The 21,259-nt window shown below is 36.6% G+C and overlaps 1 protein-coding gene across 3 annotated transcripts in view; it reads right to left on the bottom strand.

The window, feature by feature from the left end:
* The window catches only part of ALN (allantoinase), a 264,097-nt gene extending 243,100 nt beyond the window's left edge, over window positions 1-20,997 (bottom strand). For all 3 annotated transcript variants that reach the window (XM_089826352.1, XM_089826354.1, XM_089826353.1), the window contains exon 1: window positions 20,898-20,997. In XM_089826352.1, coding sequence (XP_089682478.1) covers window positions 20,898-20,987 — 90 coding nt within the window. In that variant the 5' untranslated portion in view covers window positions 20,988-20,997. The remainder of the gene's footprint in view (window positions 1-20,897) is intronic.
* Between the last annotated feature and the right edge of the window lie 262 nt (window positions 20,998-21,259).

Genomic DNA, 21,259 nt, shown 5'->3' with positions numbered 1-21,259 from the left:
CCAATGTTTGTACGATTGTGTAGCTTGCGGATGAAGTCATGTGTTGGTGGAAGATGAGTTTGTTCAATACAACCATGAACAAGATAAAACCCGAACAAGAATGGAAAGTGAACATAGAAACATTCAATTAATATTTGTAGACAAGATGGCGCTCTGATTTGCATGATCTAAGCAAAGAGATACAATAACGGAATAGCATCAGGGTTGATTCCCACCATTACCACGAGAGTCAAATAGGGAAGATCTTTCACTTCCGAAATGGCAAACAATCCAGAACTCCAACAGGAATTCGCAACATACCAAATAAATAATCCAAAATGCATGCCAACAACTACCTACAAGCTGTACTTAAATACCTGTTGGGGAAACCCTTCCGAGTGTGTACAAAGATAGCCGACGGCTACACCTACCTATGGAAATGAAATAAAAATGGGTCCAAGATATACTAAATCAATCGGCTCATTAACAAAGGTTTGATTAAATATTTATTTAATGACAGGAACATTACAAAAGTGATCCTAAGGGCATTAACCTTTGACTACAAGAGAAGCATAAGATCGATGGATAAAGACAATTCTTCAAAGAGAAGAATTTCACATTTAGAGGGAGTTTTCAACTTCGGTCAAGTTTTGGTGATCTTGGTCGTATTGATTTAGAGGGAGTAGACCATGTCGAGATGGATTCTCCAATAATCAAGAAATTGTAGCAGTCAAAAGACTATGCTTCATGAGTATTATTTCATGACTATTTGGGCCTTGTTTACATCATGAGGAAGTGATTACTTCCGAAATGATTATCACTTGTATTTGTAGAAGTTATTGAAAGACAACGATCTTACAATAACTTAATCTTCTATTATGATGGACACCTTATGATGTCTAAGCAGATCATGATAGATTATATATTGCATGGCGGATTGATTTCCTTAAACAAACCATGCCTGTTCCTATGGTAAGTATCATTAAGGATATTTGTGCGCATACCTTGTGAACATTTTGAGTACTTGGCAAATGTTATGCAACTTGATGTTCAGGAGGCCATTACTCAAAGTACTTGGTGAATATCATGCAACTAGATTTTCAGGGGGGGATTACTTAGAGTACTTGGTGAATATCTTGCAACTTGACATTCAAGAGGCCATTACTGAAAGAGTACTTGCTAAATGTCATGTGTCTTTACATTCAATAAGTCATTACTCTTGATATCACGAGATGATATATACATGGTGGATAGCTTTTGATCAAAGATATCCTTAAAATTGTCACCCTTGATATTACGTTGAGGTAATATATGTTCCTGTGTTTATCCTCTCTAACTAAGGAGTGTTAATATTAGCGTAGTTTTAGTCGGATAAAACTCATTGAATGACTTGTATATATATATGTATATATATATATATATATATATATATATAAGTTATTATCACATTCTTAATCATAATTAGAAAATGTTATTGATAACTAATAATAATTAAAGAGACATGTCTCTTAATGTCATATACATATGCATTGAGAAGGTAATTTGGAAAAGACAGCAAACTACAAGTGCTATTAAAATTTACAGCAATGACAAATCCATTAAAACTTAACTATGATGTATTTACTTCTAGTTTTATAGAAACTAACTATAGTGATGTACTTACTTCTAGTTTTATAGAAACTGTTTACTATTTTACTTTCCGCCATCAGTATTCCGCACGAGAATCTGATTTTGTACCCACTTTGCATTTATATATATATATATATATATATATAAACTCTGCTTGTTTCTTTTGTGTTCTCATTAATTAACTCATCGGATGCATCTTCTCATTGAATTTTGTTTAAAATATATATTTTTTAATCAAATTTAAGTTCATTTTTAGGTTCTTAAGTTTTTCCCTATTCTTTTTTGGGGGGGCTTGGCAAGTTTTTGCTGAGTGGGAGTTTTCCAATTATGGTCTACAGTCATGTACGGACAATCCATGAGCAACACCAGCTTGTACTGAACCTTCCAATTGCTCTTTAGGATGATACAGTTCTGTCCTAGAAAGTTGCAGACCAAATATAGTACCTTCTACTGATCTTCAAACTAATACGTGACCTTGCAAGATGATTTTTGGCCTCCAATCAGACTGCTGCAGTAATACTTCAGATTTGTACAGATATTTATCTCATATACAGCCTGCTATGTATTTGCATGGCCCTTTCTTTCAGTTAGTATACTTCAGCAAAGCAATACAGTATTTGACTGAATTATCCCTTGTGCTAAGAGTTTGGCATTTAAACTCAGCTCCAATCTTCCAATTCTAACCCAATACCACAAAAAATTACACTCTCATAAACTTTAGATTTTACCTTGAAACTCCAACATGAATACCAAGACCATATCTCTCAATGGCACCGGGATTGAAAGCAAAGACGGTTTGGCATCCTTCAAGCCCAAGAAAGAAATCTCCAACAGTTTGCCAATTTCATCAATATCCAAGCATGCTAAAAAGAGAGTACTTCATTCTTTTTTATGCACTTTCTCATGGGTTCACTCTCTTGTTTTGTCAATGTGGGATCAAAAAAACATGATATTGCCTTTTTCCTCCTATTTTCTCGTGGCTCTTATTTTTCCATGGTTCCCTATTTTCTCGCAATTCGTACTTTTCTGCGAGTTTTAAAATACTTCCCCTTAACCTTGTATATCTCAATGTGTTATAAAATGAAGAGGAACCATTTAATTTAAATATTTCCCACAAACTATAGATTATGCAATAACAAAGTTAAATAATTAAATTGAACTTTATAAATAACTTTATTATGCATAATAAATTATATCAATGATAAATAGATGATCTTGTCGATATTGAGCAATTTACCATCAATGTGCCACTGCACTGGAAGTCTAAATATAGCCATAATGACAATTCTATAAATATTAAGTGTACCCAAAACTACCTCAAAATACCCCGAAATGAAGTGCAACTAAATGGCATAAGCCAAATCGCCTCAAAGTCCTTTCATGCTCTGGTTAGCTTACAGGACCAAGGGAAAATAGGCTAACAATAACAATGTGTTGTGAACTCTAGAAAGGGACATTGCATGATTACTGGTAAAGTTTAAGCAGCTAATTGTTGTCAATTTGGCACTTGCATCTTCCATTTCTTGAGTAGTTGGAATGAATTTGCTGCCCTTATTATAGTCTGATTTTATTATCAGAAAAATTCTAATTCAGTTGCTTATCTCTTTTGATATTGCTATTGGGCCAATACATGCTTATTGAGTTGAAAGGACATTTCTTTTTATGATGTTGATGGATGAATGTCAACGAGTAATGGCCCAGCCCCCTCTTCATCTTATTATTTGAATGTAGTCCTTGTAATTTTTATTTATATGCAATGTACTGGGTGGAAAAGGCACTTTCCCCACTTAATCTATGGCCCAGCCCCCTCTTCATCTTATTATTTGAATGTAGTCCTTGTAATTTTTATTTCTACGCAATGTACTGAGTGAAAAAGGCACTGTCCCCACTTAATCTAGTTGCTCTTCTATTTCTATGTTATTGTTAGGTTACTATCTTGCATATTTTCTGAAGCTAACAATCAGCAGGTCAATATTCTTTTATTTGAATGTTGCATCTTCAAAGTCAAAAAGAAAAAATCACAGGTGGTCATTACAGACATCCATGCTACACCTAGAAAAGCTCTTAGACTCACATGCAATATCAAGTGGATGGAATGTAACAGGGACATAAAGAAGGTTAGAAGAAAAAAGATGTTGCAGAAATCTTTTTCATCTCAAGCTCGCTTCTTAGTCAAAGATAGGACATTGCATAAGAAGCATCAATTCCTAAATCGTGCCCTTTCTTGGAGAAAGAGGCCTTGGCAGTTTTATGTTTTATTCTTTCGGATACTTGAATATGTCAAGATCCACAAGCATGGAGAATAGTAATTGGATAATTCAATTTCTGAATCCACAAAAGGAGTGGTGTTGTCTGTAGTTGAGTATGCCTCATTCACAGCTCAAGGATTGCATTTTGGATGGTAAATATGCCTTGATTCACATGTGAGTGGTCTTCATGTGGATAACTGAGTACATAACAATTACAAGAAGAGTGGTGTACCAAAGAATAGTTGAGTATGTCTCTATTTACAAGAAGAATAGTGTACTTATCAATAGTTGAGTATGTCTCAATTCACAATTATTTTTGAATAGTTATGAGTCGGGATAACCACGAATATGTTCAATTTGCTATCTTGGGTGAGCTGGGAGATTTGTTGGATTGGGCGTAAATCTTGATTCGTCAGATTTCCATATTGGTTTCCGTGTTTAGAATAGTTATGAGTCGGGATAACCACGAATATGTTCAATTTGCTATCTTGGGTGAGCTGGGAGATTTGGTGGATTGGGTGTAAATCTTGATTCGTCAGATTTCCATATTGGTTTCTGTGTTTAGAACAAGCAATGTTCCTTCCTTTGTTTAGATTGATCATCGATGCAGTAAGAAGGAATAATAGGATTCCGATTGTTAGATTACATACATTGGTTATGTAGTAGAGTATTAAATAAAAGTATCATGTATTATTTTCTAGGTTGCATGGGTACATGTACCCACATACCCAAGTACCGGATACACATACCCCAAGTACTGGGTACTCAGTGGAGAGTAACATAGCTAACGCCCTTGATTAAGATTTCTGAAAAAAAAAAATCGATTTTTTTGTTTGCTTATCAGCTTGTGGTTTATCAAGATTAATTAGATACATAATCAATTTGAAACTTTGATACAATACTGATTAACAGTAAACTTTACCACTGTTCAAATCAAGTTTATCATTTGCATTATATCATTGTTATATTATTTATGATCTTCTTGTTCATGTTTAAAGTCTGCCCTCTCTGTTATGCATCTAAACATTTATCATATATTATTATTACAAACATATAGCAAATCTGGAACTGAAAAGAATACATCACATTTGCAAACTTCATCGCTGTTCTTGTTTTGAAAAACCATTGTCATGATTTATAACTTCAAATTTTCTATAAACATTAAATTATAATTAAAAAAAGTTTGACAACCCATGTACCCCCGTCCCCTATTCAGAAATATAATCACACCTGTACCCATACCTTAAGTACCCAAGCACCCGCATCGTTACAACCTTGATAATTTTATTATTGTCTGCAATCATGGTATAATCTGAAATTTTTTGGTTCGCCATATTTAAACAAACTGAACATGAATACACATGTTGTGTAGTCTTAAGTACAATTAGTGAACTGTACGTGTGCAAGGATAACTCAGCAAGTCAATCAGAGAAAGAATATCTACCGCTCCACAATCAAGTGCACTTTTCCACATATCACAAGAGTGCAGAAAAAGCTCCATTGGCAGCAAAAAATGATGATTCAATATAAGAAAAATATGATGTCTGCAGCAAGAGCTTTCTACAATTGAAATATTGATTCAGACAGACAATTTTGACTTTGGCATATGCTCCAAGGTTGCACAAAAGAGGTATGCATAAAAAACTAATCACACTGGAAAATGGTAGTAAATCATATGCACTCAGATCTACCTTCAAATGTAAATTTTGGTAAGAGAGAGAAATTTGATAGTGACACGCATCTTGATGTTGGGGATTTGAGGAGAAGTCTAGGAGGAACTAAGATTACTGAGCTGCGATTAGTGAACTGCACATGGATAAAGTAAGACTATTTATAAATTAAGATTCTCTAACATACAGACCAAGCATACAAGTCGGGATTCACAATATGGAGAAATTTACGAGGAGGAAATAATTATAAATTTATAAAATACTCTAGTCGATGCATCCCCTAAATCAGCACTATATCAAGGCATTCTACACATCTTTGGACCCTCATCAAGTGTATCATTAATAATTTTAATTTATTAACGTCATGGATGGAATTATAAATATAAATATAACGATGGAAGCCTATAGAAATATCATCATTCATTGTGTGGAAACTCATTTTGGATTTCAACTATCAATGAATGTAAATAATGGGTAAATTTGGCCTGTTAATGGGCTTCAAAGGGTTAATCCTCTCCCTCCAAAGGTTGAAGTGGTGGCATGGATACTGCCTGATAAAAGATGGATAAAAAGCAATTTTGACAAGGCCTCAAAAGGCACCCTAGGGCTCTCAAGTGCTGGGTTTATAGTTTTTGATAGGATAGGTAACATCCTGATGACTGGAGCAAGAAGTTTGATGGATGGGACATTCAACAAACAATGAGGTTAAGGTCCAGGCATTCTTCAGAGCAATCAAAACAGCATAGGTCCTTAATGTGTCTAAGCTCCATTTGGAGGGTGATCCCTTAATAATAATAATTGCCATAATAAAAGGGGAGTCGGGTGTATGGTACTTGAACAAGCATATACGAAGGCTTAATGCACTGTTGAATTCTTTTGAAGAATACAAAATCGCTCAAATAAGGAAAGAAGTGAATGGAGTGGCCGATGTAATGTCAAAGGTAAGGGTTTCATTGAAGGAGCATCAACTTAAGTGGAAATTGAGCTTCAAGGAGGGAGTTGTAATAAAAGGATGAGATGTGAAGTAATAGAGCCTAATTTCCAGTCATTAATGCACTGATGATTATATTTAAATTTAAATTTAGAGGTTTCCCTCCTCCTCGTAGCCATTAAGGTGATGCGTAAATCTCAATCATTTTTTGATCAAAGAGGAAGGCAAGTATGCAATGTCATCACAGACACAAATACCATTAATATTGTGCACTCCAAGGCCAACATGGAAGGTAAATTGGGTGCATTGGTAGTCAAAGAAGAAGATTTTAGAAGAACGAAAGGTGGTCCATGGTCTGTATCGGGTAAGGCATTTTTATTTCTTTTGCATTGAGCAGCGATTATAATCTCCAGGTGGTAGGTTTACAAAATCTTGACAGAGCAATGGAATGGAAGCCAATTTCTCTTTGAAAATGGCCAATCAGCAGCACACATTTCTGGGGCAAGTGAGCCTGAAGTGAATAGCAGGGATTTTCTGATAGATGACCCCCAGTTCTGGCAGATTATTCACTTGTTGCTCAGAGAAGAGTTCATGGAAACTATAAGCATCGGTACCACTCTAATATCAACATTGCATCTGCAATGTTTGTATGGGCTCTTCAACTCAGAACAAAGGAGGAGACTATGTGAGTCTTGTGTGAGACCCCAAAGGACTAGTGGGATGGTTCTCTTTTCAGCCATGACAAAGCCAGGAGTGGAGTTTAGGGCAGAGGAAGGAAACTGAAGAGCAGTGGAAGGAACGATGAAGAGGTATAATCCCTTCCTTGTATGAAGTCCTATAACAATGAAAGAAAAACGAATTGAAGAAGCCAAAGATGGCTAAGGAGCTGTTAAAGGAGTTTCTGCAGCAGATGGAAGAAGATAAGCAACAAAAGGCAAAGGAAAAAAGGGAGGCCAAGAATTTTCAGCTCGACACTATAGGCGGCATGTTTATTCTAGACAATTCAGAGGGTTTTGGCTACAATGCCAAGGTACGCAAATACTATGTCAGGGTGGTTTTTATGTCCAAAGTTTGTATTGAGAATGCCCAGTTTTATTAATGAAGGGACAGTTAGTTTAGCTAGTATAGATTCTAGTAGTTGCAGAAAGTCGTAGCAGAAGATAGTTTTTGTTAGCTTGAACTAATGGTTAAAAGTTAGTTTATCGGTGATGACAAAAAATATTAATATAATAAAGATTTACAGAATAAGCCATTGTTTTGGCACTTTAACTATCAGAACACCCAAAAAATCTGACTCCTCAATGGCATGCATATTTATTTACTACAATGCTAAACCCCTACTACCATCCACAGCCATTGTGGCAATCATGCCCATTACATACTAACAGAAAACACTAAATACATTACTCGTGTAAAAAAGGTACCCAGATCTTAGCAATACATAATACCCATTAAACAACTTGGGTCAAACCAAATGACAAATAATTCATGAAATAAAGGGTGGGAACAACTAGGGCATCTTACTCCTTCCATTTCTTGAGCATGTCCTACCGTGAGTCATTAGAATGAACATACCACGACACATCTCCGCTTTTCCTTTCCTCCCTTTCTTTGCAGATTGAGTCGGAAACTCCCCACTATCCTCTAGGCACAATTTGGTTATCAACTTCCATGGTGGAGACTTCATTTTGAGTTTTTGCTATGTTTCCAATGGCTCCACCTCAACTTCCTCCTCATGAATGTAAAGCAATAGCTCCTCCCAACCCCTACGAGCCTCTCCAATCCTTAAATCTTTTGGTTTCAAAGAGCTTCATATAAGAAATGGTTGAAACTCCTTTGAGGCCCCATCCATCACCCTCCAGGGTCCTTTACCAGTGGCAATGTCAACTCCTAGCTCAGCCCTTTGCAACATTGCCAATATTCTGACCAATTTGGTTTAGCACAGAATCTCATCACTTTTAAAACCTCCTCTCTACTCCATGACAATTACAATGCCCATGCTAGGAATATGCACAAAATATCCAAATTTGTCCTCGGCCTCGAGTCTGTTGACAAGTTGTAATGTCCCCATTTTTAAGTTGCAGTAAAGTTGATGGATTTAGTCTATTATTGGGTCCTTGTAGGCTGATACTAGTGTTTAGAGGACCTTGTTGGGGAGTTATTAGGTTCTCCAGTGCCCAATGGTGAGTTTTGGCTTCATTTTGAGGGACTTACTATTTATAGGTCATCAGTTCATTCCAATGAGCTCAGATGAGTTAGAGGAGTTGAGTGATGCTCTCAATTTTATTTTTGGCTTCTGGTTTGGGCTCCAAGAATCTTGGAGGGAGCATCTATTTTTAGTAAGTCACCCTACCAAGTTCATTCATCATCTTTCTTCATCACGATCACTGATGTGTTCTTAGATTTTGATTCTAATGCTTGTTCAATCATTTTTGCAAGACGGGTGAATAATTATTATTATTTAACTAAATATGTTAAGGTTGCTATTTTTGCTAATATTGTGTATAGGCCACCTTAGTGCATAGCTCACCGGACTTAGGTTGGAAAGTTTTAAATCTTGGGCACAGGAAACAATGACCATGTGTGTCAGAATATCATGATATTGATGAAAAGGTCACTTTTGGAGCCAAAAGGAGTTAATAAATTATATTATTCAAATATGTGCCTAAGTATAAAGCAAAGGGGATTTAAGTGAAAAGTGTATGCATGAAGCTCTTGGGCGTTTGGTGTGTGGATGAAGCTACACTTCATTTAATGTTATAAAAAGGACTTCCTTATGAAGGTTGATGATTCTCTTGCCAATTGATTTTATTACTTTGTGAATTTGTTGAAGGGTTTCAACAAGGGTTTTGTGAGGGCTGATTCCTCTCTATTTGCACTTGGAATCACTGAAAGATTGTGGTGAATTGTGTTTTGAATATCTACGAATTAATTCTTATTACTCTGATTACAACTTTGGTGTTGTTGTAAACCAAAATTGTCCATTATTTGCTGCAAGTCGACCAGGGTTTCTTCGCATCTCATTTGCCTTCAAAGTTTGTTGCATATTGTGGATTTTGGAGGACGATTGGCTATTGTACTTGGGCATATATAGGACTTATATTCATCATGGGCTGCCAGAGTTTGGTTAACAATTGAAGCATTTGGCTGCAACAAATAGGTGTTTGAAGCATACAACCATTGGACATCATTGTTAGGCGTCCATTCAGGTAGTGATTTCCTACTTTAATAGAAGCTTTATGTGGTAGCAAGGCAGTGTTCATCTTCTGCTAGCAACGTTATCAATAGATGGGAGTGACAAGAGTTGACGTAAGCATTCTAGCCTGCTGCAATAATTTTATTGAACACAAGCACTCATCCAAGTTTCATGGTTTATTTATTTTCCTTGAGTATTCTATGTAATAATTGTCTCTATTGAAATTGTAATTGGAATTCTAGATTGGCAAATTATATCAGTTGTTACATTTCATGATATTTGTTTCATCGTTTATTTATGTGTATAGGAAATTCAAAAAACTTGTATATTAAAAAAACAAAACACCTTTCAGCATTTCTACAGTGTGAGACAGTAGAGCTCATTACAGTGGTATTAGAGCTTGCATGATAAGTGTTTAACAAAATGACAAACCACTAAAATTGAAGTTAGAACCGTTTGGGGTTCTTTAGAATGGTATCAAAGCTTGCATGATAAGTATCTGACAAAATGTCAAACCACTAGAATTCAAGTTAGAACTGGTTGGGTTCTTTACAATGGTATCAAAGCAGTTTCCTGTCATCCTGTACAGTAGGGAAAATTATTGTTTTAGTCCTATTGTTGATATTTGAGTAACCAGCACTCTTGAACTTATTTCAATTATGGAAAAATATAGGAAATCTGATAACTATGGACACCAATTGAATAACACCAGTAATCTCAGGAAGCAAACAAATGCCCTAATGGAAAGTATGGAAAAGCTTGGACAAAATCAGAAAAAGATGGTAGCAAGACTTTTAGATCCTATGACAACTGACAAGGTAGCTAGGTATATAGTTTCCATTTTCAAAAGGCCTTCACCAAGAATGCAAGAAGATAGACTAGAGTTTTTCATAGGTTAGACATCTAGAAGTCTTCACCATGAGTTTTTAGCAGCTGGTGATCATGGTGAAGATAACCCTGTGCTTAGTGGGGCAGTCACTAGTCCTATCTGCAATTATGATGTTGGAGACTCTACACCGGGACATTTGGACATGTTTGTTTCATTAAAGGACATCAGCATTGAGTTCCAGCAATTTGAGGATTCCAGAGCTAGTGCTTCGGGAAATGTTGAGGACATGCTAACTACCTTTGATGGCAGTCTTACATTAGCTAGTAGTAGTGGGGATATGGGTGATACAAGGTCTGATTTTCAAGATTGATGATGTTGCGGATAGTATGAATACAGATGATGCAATTGTTACCATTGTTAGTTTATACTCTTTTGATGAGGGCATTTTTGAAGACTGCATACAAGATATGAGCACTGACAATTCAGATTTTTTGGCAGCAGTCATAGTGTTGGGTTAGTGCAAGGGACAACAATTTTCTCGTGTGTAGAGAATGAGGGCATGGAGCCTCCCAATGATGACACCCATGATTGAGTGTTACAAAGGAATCAAGTGATGTAGATTTATGCCCTAGTGTTGTTTACTCACATGATAACATTAAGTCATATATGCAATAGCAAGCAATAGCAAAGGGGTCTCAATTGGACGGTGTTCATACTAGTGATGTGGGGAACTTTGTAATGGCCCTCCTCAAATCTGCTCTCAAAAAATGCTGATGAAAGCTCAAGGAATTTCATCAAACAATTCACATGCAAGGGACGTATGACTGATATAGTATTTCAGCTGGCTTTAAATGACTCTTTTTTCAATTTGCATCAATGAGAATCTTGTGCTAGAAGACTCCAAATGGACTACACAATGGCCTAACATGAGTGTGCTACTAATTTTGACAATATTCAGTGCATATATATGATCGAAGCATGAGAAATGAACACCTACAGCCAACTGGCATTTTTACAAACAGTTGGTGTACAAACTAACTAGCTAATAAATAATGATATTGAATTGCTTAAATGACACCAGCAACTATTATCTTCTTAATTTGCAATGAAATTTCTAATACAATGCTCATGAAATATGGCCAAGACTTTTGGCATTTACATGGATTACAAAATGATAATGCTGGTATAATGCACACTTACAGCTGAAACTTATAACACTCTAAAAAAACAATACTAATAAAGGAACCTGGTTGTAGATGGCTGTAATAATTTTCTTCAATGCTGCCCCTTCTGCTTTGCTTTTCCGATTTGCTTTTTCGAACTGCTTTTTCGGACTGCTTTTTCGGCCTACTTTTTCGGTTTCGCTTTTTCGGACTGCTTTTTCGGACTGCTTTTTTGTATCTACTTTTTCAGACTGCTACCCTATTAAATCTCAAGACCATATCTTTCAATGGCGTCAAGATTTTCAGCTTGAAGGCATTTCGTCCTTCAAACTATTGAGACATAATCTCCAAAAAATTTGCCAATTTCTTTGATATTTCCAAGCATACTTAAAAGAAGCTCTTCCATTTCTTTTATAGTGTTCTCACAAGAGCTCAATCCTTCATTTTCTCAATGTGGGATAAAACATCACTCCCTTTATGTAACTTATGCCTCCAATGTGTTATAAAATAAAGGGGACTCTTTTAATTTAAATATTTCCCACAAACTATAGTCTATGCATTAATAGAGTTAAATATTTAAATTTAACTTTATAAAATAGCTTTATCAATGCATAACAAATCTTATCAATGATAAACAAGTCTTCTTGTCAATTTTAAACAATTACCATCGACATACCGCTGCCATTGGATGTCCGACCATGTCCAAGATGACTTACTATAAATAGTAAGTGTGCCCAAAGTTGCCTTAGAACCCATCAGAAAGACCTGCAACTGAAACTATCTGGGCCAAATGGCCTCTAAGTCCCTTTAATGTCCTGGTTAGCCTACGGGACAGTGGGGAAATAGGCCAACGACAACATCATGCTATGAATGCTAAAATGGGGACATTACAAACTTTGATGTTTCACACGATGATTCATGTTGCAGCTAGTCTGGTATATCATATCAGATGTTGGGTGATTACTCAAAGTATTTATTGGATGATGATAGGTCCTAGGACCATGATTTACAAGGACTTACTAATGAGGGGGAAGTAGGGACATGCAAGGAGTTTGATACAGCAGTGGCTTCCACTTCTTCAGAGGAGGTATTGGTAGAGGTATTGAGTAGCACCTACCTCGTTGATGGACATGTGCAAGGTTGTTAGTGCACATGAGGAGAGTGATCATGAACTGAGCAATAAGGATACAATCTCGAGTTTGGGCAGAGGACATGAACAGGAGTCAATAGATACAGGTTCCTTATCATTTGATTGGGCATCTAAAGGTTAGTGATAGCATGATTGCCACAACTTTAGAGAATTTTGATGTTACTCGTCAAATGTTGGCTAGCTTGGAGCGCTCCTGTGACAGATGAGCACCATGATGGAGGTCTTTCCCTTGAGGAGTTTCATGCTCTCTGAGAGGCTATTAGGATTATGAGACATAATTATTTACAGTTGTTAGTAAATTGGGATTTCCTACTCAAGAGACTAGGTATGTTATGATACTTTGAGGCAAAAGGAGGAGGTTGACGAGCTCACTCATGAGCTTGAGGTGATTGTAGACTCTTTGCAATGTACTCATTTGGCCCTCCAAGAGTCACAATCACGTTTGGATGAGGTTACCATGGAGTTGGAGAGTGTACAATCTACACCAACCCCAAATCCAGTTCAACTAGACATAGTAGTGGTTGGTGGTGAGTTGACTTCCGCGAAGAGGGATGATAGATGTGATGAGGATGTTGTTAGATCCACCCTTGAGATGAGTGCAATAACTACAGATGAGATAAGTGTATCAATGGAGGATCGTAGGGAGCTTGTTGTGTCTGGTTCTCTAGAGATTAGTCCCTATCATGTGATCTAGGGCAGATTTTTTTACAACCATTGTAATATCGAGGAGGAATCAGCGGTGAATTGTGTGACAGTTCACGACACCACTCCCTTGTCTTTACTAGATACGTCTTGAGTATTATCTGGTTGGCAGATTGATTCTCATGTTAGGATATTTCCCTTTGGAACCAATCATGTTACTTCATCCCATACAGTTGATAGTGATGGACAGTTGTGGTAGTGCCACAGTTTCAAAGAGATCAGTTGTGGATTGCAAGGGAGCAAGTTGATGTTTCTACATATAATTTCTACTACACAAGGTCACTTATGAAGTATCTGCTTGAGAGTCTAGAATTGCAAGATGGACAATACAGAGCTTCTAAGGGCACTCATTTGGAGTTCTCATGGTATTTGACATTTGGTGGGAAAGATTGTAGAGACTTTGGCTACAATGCTTCCCCATAGGCATTTTGTAGTCATGTTTGTTGAGGGGGTTACCTAAGATCCTGCCCATCCAGTTGTTCAGCATAGATTGGAGCCATCTCTTGATTCTTGTTTTGTTGTTGATGAGCCTCTAATAGAGATTGGAGCATTTTACCACAATTATATAGTGAGGAGTGCTCATCATTTTTCTTTTGACCCACAGGTAGAAGACTTGCTTTCGCGTTGATGTGGGTTGGCACCAATTTCATACCATCCTTTTTGGATGGGTTGGCATCATCTTTTGTAGATGGGATCAATAACTGCGAGGTAGGTCACTTGCAGTATCGACACATCCAAGACAACTCAGCAGAGGATGGAGATGATAAGAAGGAGATAATTCTAATGGATGGTTCATAAGGCACAACACTCGATGAAAGTTTTGCAAATGGGATTGCAAGCTTTGGGTTTAACCATGGAGGAAACTCCGTAATTAAGAGTGCTCAGGCTGAAGTAGTACGGGGATGGGTGACCTCTCGAGAAGTCCCGGTGCTTCACCCCTGTGAGCATCACCTAGATCCAATGAGTGTTAAGTGTTCCATTTATTCTCATGAGAGATGGATTCATGTTGAATCACTACCCATGAAATATGGGTCAATGAGTTTGACTAAAAAATCACAAAGTTAAATCCTGATAGCAATATCACAATTTGACTTGCTGTGGAAATTATCTCCTACTTATCAATTGATGAACTTAAGGGGCTTTCTAATGAGATTGCAAGCTTTGGGTTTAACCATGGAGGAAATTCCGTAGTTAAGCACACTCAGGTTGGAGTAGTAATGGGATGGGTGACCTCCTGGAAAATCCCAATGCTTCACCCCTGTGAACGTCACCTAGATCCAATGAGTGCTAGGTGTTCCATTTATTCTCGTGAGAGATGGATTCATGTTGAATCACTACTCATGAAATATGGGTCAATGAGTTTGACTCAAAAATCACACAGTAAAATCCTGATAGCAATATCACAATTTAACTTGCTGTGGAAATTATCTCCTACTTATCAATTGATGAGCTTAAGGGGCTTTCTAATGAATGGTTCATAAGGCACAACACTCGGTGAAGGTTTTGCAAATGGGATTGCAAGCTTTGGGTTTAACCATGGAGGAAACTCCATAATTAAGCCCGCTCAGGCTGGAGTAGTACTAGGATGGGTGACCTCCAAAGAAGTCTCGGTGCTTCACCCATGCGAGCATCACCTAGATCCAATGAGTGCTAAGTGTTCCATTTATTCTCATGAGAGATGGATTCATGTTGAATCACTACTAATGAAATATGGGTCAATGAGCTTGACTCAAGAATCACACAGTTAAATCCTGATAGCAATATCACAAGAGGATGGAGATGTTGGTTGTGTCACAGACACCCATGGTTTTTACTATCTCCGCAATGCAGCTAGATGTGGATGTCAGTTATATTGGGACTCGGGTGCAAACAAAGTTGGTGCTTCACTTGGGTTGAGTTTCAATGACTTGTCTACTTGATCAACACCTACAATTAGTTTCCAAATGATTATGTTATTGATGTCAATTATTTGGGTATTGATGTTATAGGAGCCGGTTGTGCACAATAGGGATATTACACAGTTTTACCCTAGGGATCCAAGTGGACGGTGATATTTGTTTTTGCTATGGGATTGCTTGTGGGCAAGCAATATTAGGGAGGGGGACTGCAATGTCCCCAATTTTGAGTTATGGAAAAGTTGATGGATTCAATCTATCATTGGGTCTTTGTAGGCTGATATTGGTGTTTAGAGGACCTTATAGTAGGCTCTCCAATGGCCAATGGTGAATTTTATCTCCGTTTTGATGAAATTACTATTTATAGTAAGTCAACGGTTGGTTTCGATGAGCACAAATGAGTTAGTGGAGTTGAATGATGCTCTCAGTTTTCATTTTTGGCTTATGGTTTGGACTCCAAAAATCTTGGAGGGAGCATCTATTTTTAGTAAGTTACCCAATTAAGCTCATTATCTTTCTTCATCAGTATCACTCATGTTGTCGAATTTCGATTTTGATGCTTCTACAATCATTTCCACAAGTCGGGTGAATTATAATTATTATTTAATTAAATACCCTAAGGTTGCTATTTTTGTTGGAATTGTATATTGGCAACCTTAGTGTCATAGCTCGTCAAAACCAGGTCGGAAATTTTTAAACCTTGCGCACAGGAAACAATAATCTTGTGTGTGAGAATATCATGATATTGACGAAAAGGTTATCTTCGAAGCCAAAGGGAGTTGATAAATTATATTAATTAAACATGTGCCCAAGTATTAAGCGAAAAGTGTATTCATGAAGCTCTTGGGCGTTTGGTGTGTGGATGAAGCCACACATCATTTAATGTTATAAAAAGGACTTCCTTATGAAGATTGATGATTCTCTTGCCAATTGATTTTATTACTTTGTGAATTTACTAAAGGGTTTTGTGAGGACTGATTCCTCTTTGTTTGCACTATGAATCACTGAAAGATTGTGGTGAATTGTGCTCTAAATATCTGAGAATAGACTCTGATTATTCTGATTACAATTTTGGTGTTGTTGCATACCAAAATTGTCCATTATTTGCTGCAAGTCGACCAGAGTTTCTTGGTGTCTCATTTGCCTTCAAAGTTTGTTGCATATTGTGGTTTTTGAAGGACGATTGGCCATTGTATTCAGGCATCTATAGGCCTGCACTTATATTCATCCCAGGCAGCCAGAGTTTGGTGAAAATTTGAGGCATTTGGCTGCAACAAGTAGGCGTTTGAAGCCTACAACTATTGGAAGTCACTATTAACCGTCCATTAAGGCAGCAATTTCCTATTTTAATAGCAGCGTTATGTGGTAGCAAGGCAGTGTTTGTCTTCTGCTAGCAACGTTGCCATCAGCTGGGAGTGATAGGAGTTGGCATGAGCATTCTAGCCTGCTACAATAATTATATTGAACACCAGCACTCAGCCAGGTTTCATAGTTTTTTTATTTGCCTTGAGTATTCTATGTAATAATTGCCTCTATTGAAATTGCAAATGGAATTCTAGATTGGAAAATCATATCAGTTGTTACATTTCATGATATTTGTTTCAGCATTTATTTATATATATTTGAAAATCAAAAAACTTATATATTCAAAAAACCTAAAAAGAAAAAACTTGCGAAAAACAAAACATCCTCCAACATTGCTAGTGTGAGTCAGCAGAGGTCATTACAGTGGTATCAGAGCTTGCAAGATAAGTGTTTGACAAAATGTGAAACCACAAGAATTGAAGTTAGAACCGGTTGGAGTTCTTTACACAAGTAATCTTCACCCTGAATCAGCTCCACACACCTCCAAAATCTCTCATAATCCCACTTAAAACACTCCTCTTCATTCAAACAGTGACTTCGCCTCGAAACAAAAGGTAATTGGTTAAGCAATTTTAGAGGGAAATTCGCCTCCATGATTGTTGGTTTTTTTGTTTCCTCCCATGGCTTCTAATGATGAGGAGATGATGTAATCTTCACTTTTTTGGTTCAACATGTTCTCTCCAAAGGTGGATATCACTTGCATGATAAAATCATATGTAGAATATGAACCCAAATTCCTTGATCATATTCCATCCAAAGCCTTCTAAGTTGCCTCCCTTACGCCCTTACATTTCTTCCTTTTTTGCATGTTTAATTAATCTCCTTGAATGAATCCAAATTCAAACCCCTAAGGACCCATTTGGTAGCTGGAATTAGAATGGATTGGCATTCAGAATTCTAAAAAATTTCTAATCCATTGTTTGGGTCCGCACAATCAGAATTGGAATTGGGAAAAAGTAGAATCCAGAATCCCCATTTGACCCCCAAAACAAGGATTCCAAATTCCTCAAAATACTTGTTATTTTGAATTCTCATTTTAATTCCCATTTTAAATCCCATTTTTTGAAAATGAGGATTTCAACTAAAGTAAAATTTAATTGGGTTTGACATCCGGATGCCCATTTGAGGTTATCTTTTTTTGCACAAATTTTTGAAATTTAATTTTTTAAATGGGGGGAAAATTTTCCGCTATTACTTGCTCATATGTTTGGATTAAATAAAATAATTAGTACCACACATATCTAAATTCTTTCGTCTTTTTTTTAACTTTTTCTTTTGTCTTTTTTTTAACTTTTTCTTGAATTTTTATTTTGCAATGAATAATGACATTTTTGGCATGTGCGGAATTGAAAGCATCATGAATAGGTCCTTAAAAAAATTAGAGATACAAATTGCCTTTCTCACTATAACTTTTATACTCATTTTTTGAACCATATATTTGTATTTTGAACCAAACGGGCTTGGAATAAAAAATTCCGAATATCAAATAATTTTAAGTTTGAACCAAACAGTCCCAAAACAAATTGCAGAAACCGTAATCTAGATTTCAAGTTCCAGAATCCCAAATCAAGGGTTTCAAATTCCCATTCCTAAATCGTATTCCAACAACCAAATGGGCCCTAAAGTCTTCGATGAATTCTTCCTTTGTCTGCTCTGGCAAAGATACCCCAAATTTGGATAGTTTATCTAGTACTTCATTTTCTTTCGTCAACACATGAGTTACCTTGAAATCCTCAAAAACCTCTAACATCATCTTGATCATTTGAATCTTCTTAATCAAGTACTACATTCCTGAATCCCATCTAATGATGTAAATCACCCTCTAAGCATAGTTCCTTAGCCCCCAATCTCAATGTCATTTTAATAGCTAATAAAGCAGCCATAATCTTTGTTCGTTATTTGTTCCAATCAGAAGCCTTTTTGCTCCAATCATTAACATATTTCCTTCATCGTCCCTAGCCACATAACCAGCCCCTGATAGACCCAGATTGCCCTTAAAAGCACAGTCAAAAAATTACCTTAGTTCATCCAGTCTCCACAACTCGTCTATTGACCTATATGAGCAAGGTTGAATCCTCAACAGCCCATTAATAGGCCCCTCAAATTTAATATGTTATTGTAGCACCTTTATTCTTAATAATATAATGAAAAGACTATTACCAAGCAAAAAGAAATAATAATTGCCAATAGTGGCATGTTGTGATGGTTAAATTGTTGTGTTGTTATCCTTGCCCATAAGGTTCGAATCTAATGGGGATGAGGTCCCCCATTTGTGGCCTCACTGGTTCATAGCTCCAGGTCAAAGCGTTTACCCCTCCAAAAAAAAAAAAAAAAGCAAAAAGAAATAATAATGGGTAGATTTGGCAAAATCTTCAAAATTCAGTATCCTTTAGGAAATAAATCTTAATATGAAAGCATACCTACTACTGTTGCCTCTTCCCTCTTCTTTTCGGACATCCTATAAGATGTTAGAGATGGTTCTCAGAGGCATTATTTAGGGCAAGCAAGGAAAAGTGGAAGTGGTTTGAATGGTGATCAGGGGGTCTATGTCATGCCCACTTTACAGAGTTAAAATAAGAGATCGAAGATCAGTAGCCTGTTCTTTATTTTCCTTAGGCTAAAGGATAAAAGAAAGGAAAAAAACAATACTAATTTAGTTTGGGTGCAAATAAAATGGACGGCTTAAATATTATGATTAATTTCATAAAATGTGTAATATTTTATTGTGAAACGTATTTTTAAACTCTGTTTCTTCAGCTAGGGTCATTACAGTCCAAGACAATAAAATGTGAGAGCAGTGAATGCTGCTAGGCCGTACAAGATCTTGCTCCATCGGCACCATTTTTCAGCCCTTTGCCAAATTTACTGGCAGTCTGTACATATTTATTTTCTTCCCCTCCTTGGCTTCCTTCCATGGGACAGTCTATTGATGTCAAATCAGAGACAATTAATGCTGCTTACCAGGAGGTCTGTCCCCACTAAGTGTTTCCCATTAATATACCCTTACCTTGCATTATATTGGTTTTATGTAGCGGCCTAACTTAGTGCATATTGGATCATTAAAGAAGGTAGGAGCCACCTGAAATGTGGCCATAATGCCCACAAGTTTTGTTAAAAGAGCTCTATCCCCTGTTTCGTAATGCAAAGTCAACACAACCAATGTTCCACTACGCAGTTATTAACTCTAAAACGATTGTCTAGCTTGTTTGGCTTACATTTTACATGTCTAACCAATATATCGTATCTCTTATACAATGTTAACGCAGAGGATTGGTCTTAGAATTTAATTGTAGATAATAGATACAGGAAAGGAGGTTTACCTTTAATAAAAGGGTTCATGAGATTAAATAAAAACTTCAGAAATAAATTGTACGAATTTTATTTCAATTCACATTTTATAATCAACTACAGATACTAAGAACATTATGGGAAAGCTTACATAAAAAAAGATACATGACGAGGGCATGGAAAAGAAAGATAGAGACAAAGTTGCTTAGAAACGAAAATGTATGGTTAACCAATTAAACAATCAAAAAAATGCCTAGTAGAATAGCAACAAAAATTGGTTAGTAAAAAGAACACTAAAAATTTTAAAGAATGGGAAACGAGGAGTAAAACCCAAGTCAGGAGTACAAGAAACAATAAAGAAAACATTAAAAGAGTGGATGAAATTAACAAATAAGCAGCAGGTTGACATATGACTGAACTGCCAAAGAATTTCAGGTGGAGGAAAAGGTAAGTGTAGAAATAGAGAGGGATGAAAGTAAGAAAACTAGGACAACCTAGATAAATTGAAGTGAGCGATTTACAATACGGGCAACTCAAAATTACAAGAATGGGAGAAGCTTATGAATCTAAGAAACGAACAACATAATGGAGACCAAAAGAAAAAGAAAGAGAACCAAGCCAACATACAAAGAAAAATGAATGGAGAGAAAAAGAATTTGTGAAGAATTGGAATAAGTAAACCAGAAGAAGAGAGACCCCGAGGAGGTGATTCACAGTACATGTTTATGTTTTCTAGAAATACAAAATTCATGCAATAATTTGGGTATTGTACAGATTTTCATAACAATCTCTTGTCACAGAAAGATATAATTTATGAATTAAAAAGAAGCAGAGCACAAGCCACAACTGACCTGGTTTCTGTCGGAGAAATAAGGCAGCAAAATGCTGGCACAGCCAATTGCTATGGCAATAGCCACACCCAGTAACAAGGAGCTGTTCATGGTTGTTATCAAAGCTAATGCTCATGGGTATTGGAAGATAAATACTGCGCATGGATTACAACTTTCTTCTATGCCTGATGCTGACGCTGTCTCGTGCCCACTTTCTCTTCCATATTTTCAAACGTAGAGAAAGATTTCTTCGTGATGTGGAGCCACCTTTTCTGAATAACAAATTTTAAGCGGTTGGTCACGTGAGTGAGTGGACCGAGAATCAAGTGTGTGGACGAGCATTTATTGTTTTTAAATGGTATCTGACATGTGGATAGATTCTA

This window comes from Cupressus sempervirens, chromosome 4 (genome assembly GCF_028749045.1).
Source record: "Cupressus sempervirens isolate cs-2001-9-10 chromosome 4, ASM2874904v1, whole genome shotgun sequence".
NCBI lineage: Eukaryota > Viridiplantae > Streptophyta > Pinopsida > Cupressales > Cupressaceae > Cupressus > Cupressus sempervirens.
Note: the sequence above shows the minus strand (reverse complement) of the source record. Positions and strands in the feature narration are given on the sequence as shown.